Source organism: Moschus berezovskii, chromosome 7 (assembly GCF_049115385.1).
Source record: "Moschus berezovskii isolate FMDL1 chromosome 7, NW_MosBer_1.0, whole genome shotgun sequence".
Classification (NCBI taxonomy): Eukaryota; Metazoa; Chordata; class Mammalia; order Artiodactyla; family Moschidae; genus Moschus; species Moschus berezovskii.
The window spans coordinates 110,710,760-110,725,029 of NC_142466.1; the positions used below are offsets into that span (position 1 = coordinate 110,710,760).

Here is a 14,270-nt window from a genome sequence, read left to right on the forward strand (position 1 = left end):
GACCAAGTTCCCAGAGGAGGACTCTTTGTTTCCTCAGTGCTGGACGCAGACGGCTGCTCTTTCGCCCCACCCCTCTCTGCCTCCTCTGCCCACGGCAGGCATAACGGGTTGCTCTTTCTTGCCAAGCCTAATTCAGCCTCAGACTCTTTCTTAACACATTGCCCCAGGTAGACATGACTGATGGAATAAGGTTGGTACCCAAGTTGAAACTTCCTCTTGGCTCCCTCCTGCCACCATCACCCTGCCCATGAGCCCTCCCTATGCCTTCTGCGTTGGCCACTGTCTGAGAATCTGCAGTAAAATGGGGGTTACCTGGGGATGTTTTGGGGGGTGTGTGATTGACAAACCTTAAGGCAATCTCCTGCCTTTCTGCAGAACTGCCAGTTCTATCTGGACATAGCACCCCCAGTTCCATGCAGCGCCCCTACTGAGAACCTCCTTGGATTCCCCCTGTTGCTGAGCAGTTCTGATCTTCTGGTGCCCATACCCACTCTGTTTCTTTTTTTTTCTAAAGAAAATTTATTTATTTAAAAAGAGTTATTTATTTTAAATGGCTCTACTGGTCACATTGTTGTGGCATGTGGGATCTTTAGTTGTGGCATGTGGGATCTAGTTCCCCAACCCAGGATTGAATCCGGGCCCCCTGCTTTGGGAGCACAGAGTCTTGGCCACCAGACCACCAGGGAGGTCCCTCCGGCTCCGTTTCTGAACTCCGCTGACCCTCTGCTCTCCAGCGTGGCTCCTCCTTCAAGCCCCAGCTTACAGCACGGCCTCCTCTGTGGCTGTCTGTACTCTACTCACAGTCAGCACTACTTTGTTCCGCTTCGTATGTGTTTAATGCCCATCCTGTTCTAGAAGGTAGAGAGCAAGTTTGCTTTCTTTACCTGTGTATTCTTAGTGCTAAGATAGAGTCTGCCACGTTGGTGGGGCTCAGCAAACCTGTGAATGAAGGATCCGTACAGAAACTCTACCTTCCTGCTCTGACCTGTCTTGGGTACCCACTGAGCAGAGTTCAGCTTCAGATGCTTGACTGTACTGGGATGGACTGTGCTTTCAGACAAGTCACGCATCATATTGCAGAATCCTATAGAATCCTATCGTTTGGGGGCCAACAGGATGCTTTGAGAGGTCAGCTAGGGAAGTTGAGGCCCAGAGAGGAGCAGGGACTTGGCGGGATGGTGTCGTGACTCACTCTGCCTCTTGCCAGATGTTTCTTCCTCCCAACCCTTTCTCTTGAGGGGCTGTCTGTCCTGCCGACCACCCAGTGTGGCCTGGGGGCTGCCAGGGTGGTAGAGAAGTTTAGTGGGAAGTCTCATGGATTGCTGAGTGGCTCTGGTGAGCTTTATTCTACTGCGAGAGAAGCTGGGGCCTCGTGCAGGCTGAGGTGGAGCCTTTGAGATCAGCGTGCGAGAGGGTATCCGCTGAGAGGTCTAGGCTGGTTCTCAGGACCCCCAGGCAGGGACAGGACCCCCCTCCCCTCCCTGCCCAAAGCCCAAATAGCATCCCAGCCGACGGGGAGACTGTCTGCAGGAACAGTGAGGTGATGTCTGGTTTTTACTTGTGCATTGTAAGCAATGATTAATCTGGCTCCCAAACCAAAATATAGCCCGAGTTCTATTATAAACACGGGTCCTGTGGAGACCCGCCTGCCGAGCAGCTAGCGGCCCCTTGCAGATTTCTGTGGTCCCTGGAACTCCCCTGAAGCCTCTGTTCTCCCCTCGTCCCAGTCAGGCAGCCCTCACCCGTGGGGAAATCACTGCCCGTGGGTCCACCTTGCGGTCAGTGCCCGCCCCATAATTGCTGGGGCCCTGGAGAATGTAATGGTTTAGATTCTTCCAAGACCTGGGGCCCTGTCATTTGAAGCTATTTGACTGGCCCCAGCTTGGTAAACACCATTAAGGTGCTTTCCAGGGAGTGTAGGAACCCCCATCCCCACCCCAACCCCATGTCTTGGCTGTGTTCAATCTCAGCTGTTCCCAGTCTGCTAAGAGAAATACGGGTTCGTGGCAGTGTTCAAGGCCCTTCAGGGTCTCGGGCTTGGAAAAGACCTAGGAACTGTGGCCTTCCGGACAAAGCCCAGCCCAGTGGGTCTGGAGTCATGGGGAACGGTCTGGGCTTGGCCGTAACTTTTTAACTAGCCTTTGGCGAGTCCCTTTACCTCTCTGAGCCTCGGTTTCTCATTGTATCCAATGAAGGAGGCTGCAAAACGGATGGCTTAGGTCCCTTCCAACTCAGACAGTGAGTTCATGATGCTACAGTGATCCACAAGCTCAGACCTGGGGAGGTGAGTCTGTAAGAGGGTCTTTCCCTTGGTGACCCTGTGACTCTTCCCAGCGGGCTCAGGCCTCAACAGTTAGGATATAGGACTTTGCAACCTGCTGTATGGCCTTGGGGAAGTCTCTTTACCTCACTGAGCCTCAGTTTCCTCATCTGGAAAGTGGGCATGGTAATTCCTGCCTCTCAGGGGTGATAGCAGGTTGTTGATGAGCTGATGTATCTAGGCCTCAGTGCTGGGCCAGGCCTAGAGTGAGTCACTGTCCATGTCCCTGATGGTCATTCATTCACTTCTTTTTCACTGCATCCTGAGTAGAAAGATTTACTTGAAATCTCCTCCTGGGATTTCACTGGCAAGTCTGCCAAAGCATTGGTTTCTAGCTTCTTTGTGGCTGCAGAGGAAGCCAAAGGAGCATGCGTGGTGCTCAGGGCTCCCTGGACCCCTTTCTCGCTTCTCTTGGGATTCTTGCTCCATTATGGCACTGAGGCAGCAGAGGATGGCAGAGGGAGGCTCAGAGAAGGCACTCCCTGGGCTGAGTCATACAGCTTAGAGCTCGAGGCTCCGCTCAGCTCTTCATGGGAGAAGGCTTTGCTTGTTTCTCCTCATCTGCAGGCTTCAGGTGGAGAAAGGATGATGGTCACACATCCTGCCATGACACATCCCTGCTCAGATCCCTCCTGTGCTTCCTGCCATCTTCCCTCCTGGTGTGCTCCGGCTTCCTGCTTCCTCTCTGACCACCTCGTCACTCTGCCTCTCAGCCCTGCTCATTCTGCTCCAGCCCCACGGGGCTCATTCTTTCTTGAGCACGTTCTCGCCTCAGGGTTTCTGCCCCTGTTGTTCCCTCTGCCTGGAAAGCCTTGCCCCAGAGAGCCAGCGCCGAGTCCAGCTCCGCTGCCTGCTCACCCGCAGTTACCACCCTGCCCAGCACGACCCTGCTCTGTCCTCTGACTCTGCTGACTTTTCTCCATAGCACTAGTCTCTGCCACACATTATCCCTTTCCTAGAATTTCAATTTTCCGGGATGATGAGAAAACACATCACGTACATTTTCCCATCTGAACCCTATTTGTGTGTGCAGTCCAGTGGTGTTGGGTATGTTTGCATTGTTGGGCAGTTGAGCTCCAGAACTTTTTCATCTTGCAAGACTGAAACTCTACCCCAACGTGAGCAAATCCTTGAGACATTATGTTTTATATTTGTTTGTTTTTACCTCTATTTAATTAGACTGTAAATTCCATTAAGGCAAAGTATCTTGTCTTCTTGTTCACCCCATGCCTAGAATGGGGCTGGAGCGTGAAAGTGCAGCAAATGTCTGTTGAGTGAGTGACTGAAATATAAAGCTCATGCTGCTAACGGCAGCTAGTCTTTACGGGGCCCTAAAGACTCAGCGTGGTGCTAAAGTGCTTCACACATTATATCATACAGTCTGTAACGCCAGCCCCTCAGAACCCCATTTTGCAAGATGAAAACAGGACTCAGAGAGGTGGCCCCAGGTCCTACAGCCCGTAGGGAAGTGGGATAGGGATCCAGATGAATCTGAAACAAGAGATCTTAACCACTCTGCATGCTGCCTGCTGCCTGTGGCCTCTGCCTCAGTTTGCCCACTGGGGCAGAGTGGCGTGCTGGAGGAATCTCACCCAGCCGTGTTGCATCAACCTCATAGGCCCCAGGTCTGAGATGCAATCACAACGCTGAGCAGTCTGGAGACGTGAGTAGGTGCAGAGGGAATGCTCGTAAACTCCCCAAACCTCTTGGATCAGAGCGACGCTGTTTATAATTAGAGAGTGCGGCTTTCTGGGGGTCTGCGGGGGTGCCAAACGTGTGTGCCTGTGGGTGTTTGTGGATGTGTATGAACTGTACATGCCCAGGGGGGCTGCACGGCTCTCCGTGTGGCCTCCAGTGTCAGAAGGACCCAGTGGTGAGCTTGAGCTGCTGCTGCTCCTTAGTTGTGGGATTCTGGACAAGTGACTTCCATTCATTGAGACTTGGTTTTCTGTAGGATGGAGATGATATAAACAATAGTGGGTAGAAGGGGTTCACAGGCATTGTGTTTGTGTGTGTGTGTGTGTGTGTGTGTGTAGTCTAGAGACTCATTTATCAGCAGCCTGGGGAAGCCCTAGGGCTTCTACCTGCAGTCAGAAGACCTGGGTTCGATCCCTGGGTCGGGAAGATCCCCTAGAGAAGGGAATGGCTACCCACTCCAGTATTCTTGCCTGGAGAAATCCGTGGACAGAGGAGCCTGGTGGGCTACAGTCCATGGGGTTTGCAACAAGTCAGACATGACTGAGCAACTAACACGCTGGGGGAGCCCTAGAACTCCTGAGTTCCAGAACGCCAGAACTGAAGGGTACTCGGAGTTCTAACTCCCTTGTTTGACTTCCAGAGAAGGGTAGTAACCCCTCCAGGGTTGCACAGTAAGTCAGAGATGGTCTGGACCCAGAACAGGGCTCCTTGTGAGGGGGGATCTATGGAGATCACCCTGTCTCCACCACACTGTCTGAAACAGAAGCTCCTGCTCCGTCTTGTTTCATAACAGCCCAAAGCTTAGGGAAGTTTGAAGTCTGGGGTTTCCCTGCAAAGAGCTCCTTACAATCATGAAGTGGTCCAAGTGGCTGTCCCCAGCGCCACCTGAAGACACATAATCATTTTGATTCTCTTGACCTGGAGACCTGGTCTTGGGCTATGGGAATTATACCATGGGGACAGGACACATGGTTGGTACTGAAATGTCACCAGAGTCTTTCTCAGTTAATCTAGTGGCCTCTTTCCCCCTGGAATAGTGGCTGGAATCAGTGGGAAGAAGGAGGGTAGCTATTTGGGGGTCACACAGTCGGTCAGTAGGTGTGAGATCTTTTCTGATAGGGGGTTAATTAGAAGGTTCCGACAGAAAAATCCCAGCAGACTTTAAGGTCTTCATCAGTCCACCCATCACTCAGACATCCCTCCAGCCCTGCTTCGGACGTTCTTACCTCCTCTCTGGGTTTGGAAAGAAGGGTGGTGATAACAGCATCAGTGTCTCCCAGTTGCTGTATCCAAATTCAGCTTACAAGCCCTGCCCAAGGAGGGATCAATCCTGGCTGTCTTCTGGTCTAAGAACCACTGGTGATGGAGAGGGAGCTGCAGGATGCCTGATGTACACATCTCCACTCGGAGAGCAGTTCTCAAACGCGTGCTTCCATGCGTCCCTGCCACAGCTCCTGGAGTGCTGCAAAGGCAGGCAGGAAGGCCGGGCCCCTGCGATCCCTGGACCCAGACGTGTCTTCCTAGGCTCAAGTGGTTTCTTTCCCTCTGCAGGGACAGAAGGGTTATCCTGGACCGACGGGGCACCCCGGAGAACAGGTGAGGGCTGCAGCCTCAGCCCCGCCCTCCTCGCCCTCCCTTGCTCCAGGCCCCCTGCCTGTCCTTGGCCTCCACCCAACCCTGCCAGGTTCCGCGAGTAAGCTCCAGAGCCAGGAGGCTCTGCCTCCCATCCCACAGGGGCCCCCGCACGACCCCACCTCTCCCCCAGCCACATTTGCCTGAAAGGGCTGGAGTCCACGCCGGCCCAGTGCTGGCATGAGCTTCTGGACTCCGGTTAGCGCCATGAATAGCTGGCCTGTTCCGGGCGATGTTAGGGGATATTATACACGCCGCCACGGGGTTTGCAGGAATTTTGGCTGCCCTGGCCCAAGTCAAACATCAGCCGCTGCCAGCGTGGGAGAGCCCAGCCAGGCCCCTTCAGTGCTTTATTCCTGGGCTGCAAGGACAGGGGATTTTGTCCCTCTGAGCTGGTCGGACCGGTTTCTCAAAAGGGTGGGCTGCGGGGAGAGGGTGGGTTAGCAGGGGCGCCCAGCAGGCCGATGGCCTCCCCTTGCTCCCCTTTCGTCTCACATTCCTGCCCTTCTCTTTGTCCATTGTAAACCCCAGTCCCCCACCGCCCCCCAGACCTGGAGCTGGGCAGGGTCTCCCCTTTCCTTATGTGTCTTTTGTTCCTTTGCAGGGGCAGCCGGGACCCGAGGGTAGCCCAGGGGCCAAAGGTTACCCTGGCAGGCAGGTGCAGTATATGGCTTCTGGAAACTCTGTGGCCGTGGTGGTGTGGAGCTGGCCACGGGTGCCCCCAGGCAGAGGGAGGCGGTGGGCTGGGGGCCCAGGAGCTGCTCCTGCCAGGTGGGCCCTGAAGGAAAGGGCTGTTCAGGGGGCTGTGCTGAGGAGCCTCCTCTGAAGGCAGCAGGGCAAGGATGCTCAGGAGGAAACAGAAGAAAGAGTAGTTCTGGGGTGTGGGGGCATGGCTCCAGAAGCTCTTCCCAGCCACCTGCTTGGGGCCCTGGGGTAGCTGGGGGCTCCATTTGAAGACCAGAAGTATAACCCCACTCCTATCATACAGAGGGACAGCTGAAGCCAAAGGAGACAGGACTTGGCCTGGGTTGTTGGCAGCAGCTAGAACGTCTCCATATGTCCTTGCCCTTCTGTCTTTTGTGTTTCAGGGGCTGCCTGGACCTGTAGGAGACCCTGGGCCCAAAGGCAGCCGGGTAAGTGCGACTTGGCAAGTGCCGTCTGCCTGGAGGCCCGGGTGGGCATTTCCTGTCCCTCCAGCGGGCCCAGTGGGCGATCAGGGCTGTAAAACCTGCAGTGTCCACCCAGGGTCTTCTGGGGGAGCTGAGGCCTCGGTCCTCCCACCTAAGTGCTCCCGAGAGCAGAGGGGCAGAGGATGGCTACATGGTGGGAAACCCTGGAGTCAGCTTGGTGCCCACGGCCAGGCAGCTGGGCAGCACAGGTCTGCTAGGGGCTCAGCCACAGTCCAGCTGCTATAATCACACATTTGTTTGCTGTGTCCCCCGTCAAGTCCGATCAGTAGGGAACCAAAGCTGGGGTCACTTTGTCTGTCCCTGGAATCCTCTGAGGCCTCACTCCTGTACCTAGCTGAGGGCTGGGGTATCACCCTTTAGGGAGGGCAGTGCTGACCAATGGGTGAATGTTGTCCAGGCCTGGAGGCTGATGGAGCATCTCCTCTACCCTTCCTTCAAGGCCCCGAAACAAACCCTGAGTAGCCAGCAGGCTGTTTGCCCATCTTTCCAGTGGGAGTGATGTCTGTTCCTACTCCTGGCACAGTTAGGGGGATGCTAGGAATTTGGAAGCAAATACTGCTGAGGGGGGCTCCCAGGTGGGTTGTGGGGCAATGGAGAAGGTTCTGGGTGAAATGAATGGGGGTAAAATGGAGTTTAGAAGACTAAGAAACAATCTAGTGGAACCTTTTCTTCTATATATGAGGAAACTGGGCTCATGGTGGGGCCCCAGTTCCTACAGCTTGCCTAAGGTGGGGCTGGGATTGAGGACCCAGGTATTTGGAGGGCTGGGCTGCCTGCCTCTCAAAGAATGCTCAGCAAGTGGGTCACAGAGTCCTCGGTCAGGCCAGGTCAGGTCAGGTATGACGTGTCCTTCGAGCCTGAGCCAAAGCTATTTATGGCTGCAGTCTCAGCCCAAATCCCTGGGCCTGATGGATGGATGTTAGGAGAGCGGCTGGGAGGTGGGAAACTTCCCCGGGACGCGTTGATGATGTCAGTGATGATGGTGATGGTAATGGGGGCGGGGCAGTGATAGACAAGGGCTGAGGAGGCTCCTGTCCTAGGAGCTGGGTCCCCCGCTCCTTCCCTTTATCCAACTGTTCCCACAAGCTCTGGCCCCTGAGGGGCCTCCTGAACCGAGGGAGAAGGGCTTCCTGGTTCAGCCCCAGGTCTCTGATCTACCAGGAGAACCAGAGGAGCAAGCCAGGCTAACGACATCTGGGGATGCTTGCCATTTGCCTTGCTGTGGCATCTAGAGGCCACACGTGCAGGGGGTTGCTGGTCTGACCCTGGCACACCCCTTTTCAGGGTCACAGGGCCCTGAGCAGCCTGGGTGAGCCAGGGCCACTCAGGCTGCCCGCCCAATCCTGCCATCACCAGCCTTATGTTTATGAAGTAGACAGAGCACAGACTTGGGGTCAGGGAAGCTGGTTTGGAGACCTACTCTGCCATTAACCAGCTGTGGGGGCTTGGGCACATCTCTGGACCTCTCTGAGCCCATCACTGCAAATCTGGGATATAAGCCCTGCTAGGAGCGATCAGTAAACATCATTGGTTAAGAAGATGCTGAGAAGGGGGCCTCGTGACCTCTTCGAGGGATGGAGAAATGCTTGTGAGCCTGCACTGGTTGCTTGTTTATGGGAGGCAGTGTAGCAAAGTGGTTAAAAGGGCCCTGGCCCTGGGAGTCAGGTGACCTCAATTCAAATACCACATTCTGCTACGTTCCAGCTGTGTGACCCTGGGCAAGTCACTTAGCCTCTCTGGGCCGAAATGATCTCACCTCTATAGGAGGCCGACTAATAATTGCTACCTCCTGAGGGTGTGGAGAGGGCAGAGTAGATGCCTTAAATGCCTGCAGAGCACGGAGAAGTGGGGCTGGCGCATACTTTGTGCTCAGTAAATGTTAGCATCTGTTGTTCCGTCGCCCAGTCGTGTCTTACTCTGTGACCCCAGGGACTGTAGCACACCAGGCTTCCGTGTCCTTCACCACCTCCCTGAGTTTGCTCAAACTCATGTCCATTCAATCAGTGAAGTCATTTCACAAACATCTAGAGAGTACAGATATGATAGGAACCCTGGGCTAGGTTCCTGCTCTGGAGAAGTTCCCGGGCTAATGAGGCCACGAAACGTGGACACAGATAATGAAGATACAGAAGAGAAAGTGGCGAATCTATTAAGTGGGGTACAGCTTCCCTGGTGGCTCAGTGGTTAAGAATCCACCTGCAATGCAGGAGTCACAAGAGATGCAGGTTCAATCCCTGGGTCGGGAGGATTTCCAGGAGGAGATGGCAACCCACTCTAGTATTCTCACCTGGAGAATCCCATGGACAGAGCAGCCTGGTGGGCTACGGTTCATGGGGTCGCAGAGAGACTGAAGCAACTTAACACGCATGCAGGGGGTATAAATAGGTGGCCGGGGAGAGGGGAAGAGGTTGCTTCTGGCTGGGGCCATCAGGGATACTAGCCAGAGGAGAGAACCTCTGAGTTGGGCTTGAAAGCATTGGTTCTGCAGTCGTGGGGGTGGGAAGGGCATGCCTGGTGGAGGGCATGGCATAGAGAGAGGCTGGAGGGCAGATGATGCGGACTCCACCCCCTCTCGCTGTTCTGCTTTCTCTCCAGAGTCCGGGTCTTCTTTGTTCAGGGAGGAGGAGGATGGGCCGTCTGCAGGGTCCTTGGGAGGGCTGAACTCAGCGGCACACGTGCTTGGCAGGATGCCAGCAAGCCGGGGTGGCAGCGGCTGTCACTGCCGGCCACCCTCAGGCGGTCCAGAGTGATGCGAGCCCCGTGTGCACAGCCTTGGAGGCCTAGAAGGAGGCATTGCAGGAGCTGCAAGTGCCCGCCAGCCTCCCTGGGAGGGTGGGTAGGGCTTGGTGCCACCCCAGCATCTAACCCGGCAGAGAGCTTCCTTCCAGCAGGTCCAGGAGCCCCCGGCATGGGGCGGGCCTTCCCCTGCGAGCGCCCGCGCCCTTCCCTGGCGTGAGGGTATGTGCCTTTGGACTACATCGTGGAAGCCAGCACCATGCAGTCCATGGGCATATACACTTGCCTCAAGGCCTATGTCATCGTGGAACCACTGGAGGCGCCGCCGCTGCCCGCGAGGAAGAGGAGCCGGGCACCAGAGCGCAGCTAGAGGGGCCGGGCCGGGCCGGGCAAGCCACACCCCACCAGCCAGCCCTTCTGACTGCCCCTCTGCTCTTTTCCTAGGGCTACATTGGACTCCCGGGGCTCTTCGGCCTGCCAGGGTCCGATGGAGAGCGAGTGAGTATGCCTTCTCTGTTTGTCTCTCACCCACCCACTCCCTCTGCCATGGGCTGGGCTGGAAAAGTTCTAGAATCCCACCTGGAGGAGGTGCCCCAGAGTTGAACAGGCGTCCACTAAGGGTGAAGTCGAGGCAGATGCCTTCCAGACACAGAGAAGAGCATGTTCAAAGTCAGGGACAGAAGCTGGCTTGGCCAGTTTAACAGCACAAAGCTCAGAGTGCAAGGCAGGAATGCGGATGGGAGACGGGCTGGAGGGGGACCCTGGGAACAGCTATACGGCCCCCAGGAACCGAGGCCAGGACAGGGACTGTTCCGAAAGCATGAAGAGCTCCTGAAGGGCTTTCAGCAAATGAGAAGTGGGCTTATTTCGTATTTCTGATCAATGTGGCCCATGGACCAGATCCCACCAGGCACGAGTTATGTGAAGCTTTCCTGAACACACCACGTTCATTTGTGTATATGTGTCCGGGGCTGCTGGAGGTCCCAGGACAGAGGTGGTGTGCCCCACCTGCCTCTGGACTGGCTCTGTCCCCTCTCCACCTGAGCCCACATATGGGGACTCAACTGTAATCTCTTCAATAAGCTGGGCAAAGAAAATTGCAGGGAAACAGCGGGAGCATTTATCGAGTATCCGCTGAATATCTGGGTGCTTTCCTTAGGAATCTCTCCAGCTCGGGCCCGTGCAGGCACCCACTCTGAGGACCTGCATTTAAGGACCATCCATCCGACACGCACATCACTGGTGCCTGCTGTATTTGTGGATTGGACGCCAGGCTTACTGTGACTTCCTCTTGTGGGTGGAAGAGAGGCTGGCTTGGAGCAACGCTGTTAGTCTCCTGCTGGAATCCTGTCCTGATCTTTTCCCTGTTTCCTTCTACAGGGTCTGCCTGGCGTTCCTGGCAAGAGGGGCAAGATGGGTAGGCCGGTAAAGATTTTCCGTGTCTATTACGCAGATTCTATGGGTGAACCTGACCTCCCACTGGCCATGTGGCCCCGTCCACCCATGACCTGGGCGTTCTTCACTTCTCTCTGCTCTGCCCTGCTCTGCTTTGAGTGTGTGGGCAGGCATGGGGGGCGGTCTGGGCCTTGGGGGCTGTCTGGGCCTCGGGCCCTGCTGCCAGAACAGGCAGTGGCTGCTGCATGGCTGGGGCTGGGGGCTCCTGAGGACTCTGGGCCCTTCTGGGATGGAGCTTCTCAGTGCATCCGGCAGTTGTCCCGCAAGGTGGTTCTGTGTTGCTGGGGGGCTTCTGTTGTCTGGGTCATGAGTGTCCGTGCTGGGGGACCTTGTCTAGACTGGGTGTCTGTGCTCGGGTGTCTGTGCTCCTGTGTCTGAGAACACTGTCTCTGTGTTGTCCTGGTGTCACCTGTTTTACTGCTGCACACGCAAGGCCAGAGGGCCCTGGGGTGTTGGGCAGGCCCACCAGAGATGTGACCACACGACGGGCTCAGCAGGAACCCCAGTTCACCAGCTCTGACCCTGATTGTCCATTGTGGAAGGAAATTATTTCTCCCTTTGTTTGGGCATCTGTAGGGCAGGAAGAAAAAGCCAAGGCCCAGAGAGCTCAAGTAACTTGCCCAGAGTTTCACCATGGAGCCAGGATACTAACTCAGTTCTTGTCCACGGCCTCTGATCTCAGTGTTGGCTCAAGTTCATCAGTTGGCAATCATGCTGCGGAAGTGGATTCCTAGAATCTTCGCTTGGGGGAAAATCATTGATTCCAACGATCTCATTTTTCACAAGGGGAAACTGAGGCTCTGAGAGGCTGGGTGATATATCCAGGGTCCCGTTGTCAGGTCGAAGGAGACCCAGGATTGTAACTGAAGCATCTTTCTTTCAGGCCTGGCCCCTGCTGGTGGCTTAAGGTTCTTTGCTGCTGCCCCACAGGTTAACTCCCAGGCTTGGAACCATCTTCATCTCTGGGTCTAGGCCTCCCTTTGTTTGTGGTTGATGGAGAAGGGATAGTGGGGGAGTCAGAAGGTGAGAGGCAGCTGAGAGGGAGCCAGGAACACTCAAGGGTGGCCAGAAAGGGGGTTGACTGTGATTCTGGGGTTGATATGTGTGTTCATGACACCTTACCTGTTGTAGTATAGGGATCTGGGCCCTCTGGGGGCCAAGTCAGGGGGCGGGGTTCAGAGAAGAGAGACATCCAGGTCCTGACTTCATGGAACTGACAGAAGGGGAACCTCACCCTCAGACCTAGAACAGTCAGCGGATGACAGTTCCTTTGTGCCTGAGGGCTAATTGTTGTTCAGTCACTCAGTCCTGTCGAACTCTGCGGCCCCCTGGACTGCAGCACGTCAGGCTTCCCTGTCCTTCACCGTCTCCCTGAGCTTGCTCAAACTCATGTCCACTGAGTCGGTGATGCCATCCAACCATCTCGTCCTCTGTCGTCCCCTTCTCCTTCTGCCCTCAATCTTTCCCAGCATCGGGGTCTTTTCCAGTGAGTTGGCTCTTCACATCAGGTGGCCAAGTATCGAAGCTTCAGTTTCAGCATCAGTCCTTCCAGTGAATATTCAGGGTTGCTTTCCTTTAGGATGGACTGGTTGGATCTCCTTGCTGTTCAAGGGACTCTCAAGAGTCTTCCCCAACACCACAGTTCAAAAGCATCAATTCTTCGGCACTCAGGTTTCTTTATAGTTCAACTCTCACATCCATACATGACTACTGGAAAAACCATAGCTTTGACTATATGGATCTTTGTCAGCAAAGTAATGTCCCTGCTTTTTAATATGCTGTCTAGCTTTGTCATAGCTTTTCTTCCATGGAGCGAACATCTTTTAATTTTGTGGCTGCTGTGGGGAAGAGCATTCCAGGTTGAGGGAAGAGCAGGTGCAAATGCCCTGGGGCAGGAGTACTGCTGGGTCTGAACTGCAGTTTTCTCATCTGAAAAATGGGGATAATAGCTTCTAGCTCATGGAGTCACTGTGCTTGTCACATAGGAAAAACTCAATAGACAGTAGTAGTCATTGTTTCTATTTGTAGTTTTGTGGGTGACTGAGGATTCCCCTGGGCTGTGTGAATTTAAGCCAATGGCTTTACCTCTCTGGGTCTGTTTTCCCAAAGTTTAAGTCACGGAGTGGGAGCAGTTGACTCAGGTAGAATGTCTCAGGGCAGCCCTGGAAATCACCTGCCAAGGCAGGAGACGCAGGAGACACGGGTTCAATCCCCGGGTCAGGACAGCCCCTGGAGTTGGAAATGGCCACTCAGTCCAGTATTCTTGCCTGGAAAATTCCATGGACAGAGGAGCCTGGTGGGCTACAGTCTATGGGGTTGCAAAGAGTCAGACATAGCTATGTGACCAAGCACACATTCCCGGAGGCCTTGTTACCTGCGTGGCATTTGAACCACTACCTGTGGTTCTCATACTGATTCACTGAGGTAAGATTGATTATCTATTTTCCAGGCAAGGGACCCGAGGCTTCAAAGCCACGTACCCAGAGACCCTCTGAGGCCTAGCCAGACGTCAGCCCCTGTAACAGACAACTCATTTCTGCCTCTTCACTCCCCATCTTTGTGCCTTTAACTCCCTAAGATTCCACCCTGCCCTCCATAATGGGTGTTCCCTGGCCCTGGGGTGTCAGGCGTGGGTGTGAAGAACCACCCCCATTCCGCCAAGGAGTCCTGTGGCCATGCAATGCCCCAGAGGGCCGTGAAAGTCTGCTTGACCCTGGTCCAATCGTCTTGGCCAGCACATGGGCAGGGTCAGCCTTGGAATGATTTAACATGTATGGAATAGACTTTATATCCCTGAGTCCCTCGGGCTTTGTGTATGCCTTTGCCTGGCCTCCCAGCCTGCTGTGCCCTTGGCCCACACACTCCTCGCCTGGTCTTTAGGGCCATCCCCCTGTTACGTGCTCCTAAGTCCCTGATCTGCCTGATGGGGGTTAGGGGCTCCTTCTGTGAATGGGTTTTCCTCTGGTCAAAAGCTTTGGGCCAGACAATTTCTAGGCACTTATTACCAAGAGGAAATGTCAGGAGAATGAGCTGAATCCCTTCATGCCAAATCACAGCTGGCCTCATTTCTGGCAGGGCTGGCGATGATTTTGCTGTGGTCCGTTTCTCTCCAGCAAGCAAAACCTTAGGCCCATGCATATGGCCTGCTTAGCATCAGGAGGCTGTGTGGGAGTCTTCTGCAGATGGGAGCTATGAAACAGCGGAGGTCAGAGCACATCAGAGCTGCAGGAACCCTAGTG

At 54.8% G+C, this 14,270-nt stretch overlaps 1 protein-coding gene across 1 annotated transcript in view; it reads left to right on the forward strand.

The window, feature by feature from the left end:
- The window catches only part of COL27A1 (collagen type XXVII alpha 1 chain), a 154,515-nt gene that overhangs the window by 43,376 nt on the left and 96,869 nt on the right, over positions 1-14,270 (forward strand). Inside the window, exons 8-12 of the mRNA XM_055427661.2 lie at positions 5,570-5,614; positions 6,255-6,308; positions 6,739-6,783; positions 10,021-10,074; positions 10,957-11,001. Coding sequence (XP_055283636.2) covers positions 5,570-5,614; positions 6,255-6,308; positions 6,739-6,783; positions 10,021-10,074; positions 10,957-11,001 — 243 coding nt within the window. The remainder of the gene's footprint in view (positions 1-5,569; positions 5,615-6,254; positions 6,309-6,738; positions 6,784-10,020; positions 10,075-10,956; positions 11,002-14,270) is intronic.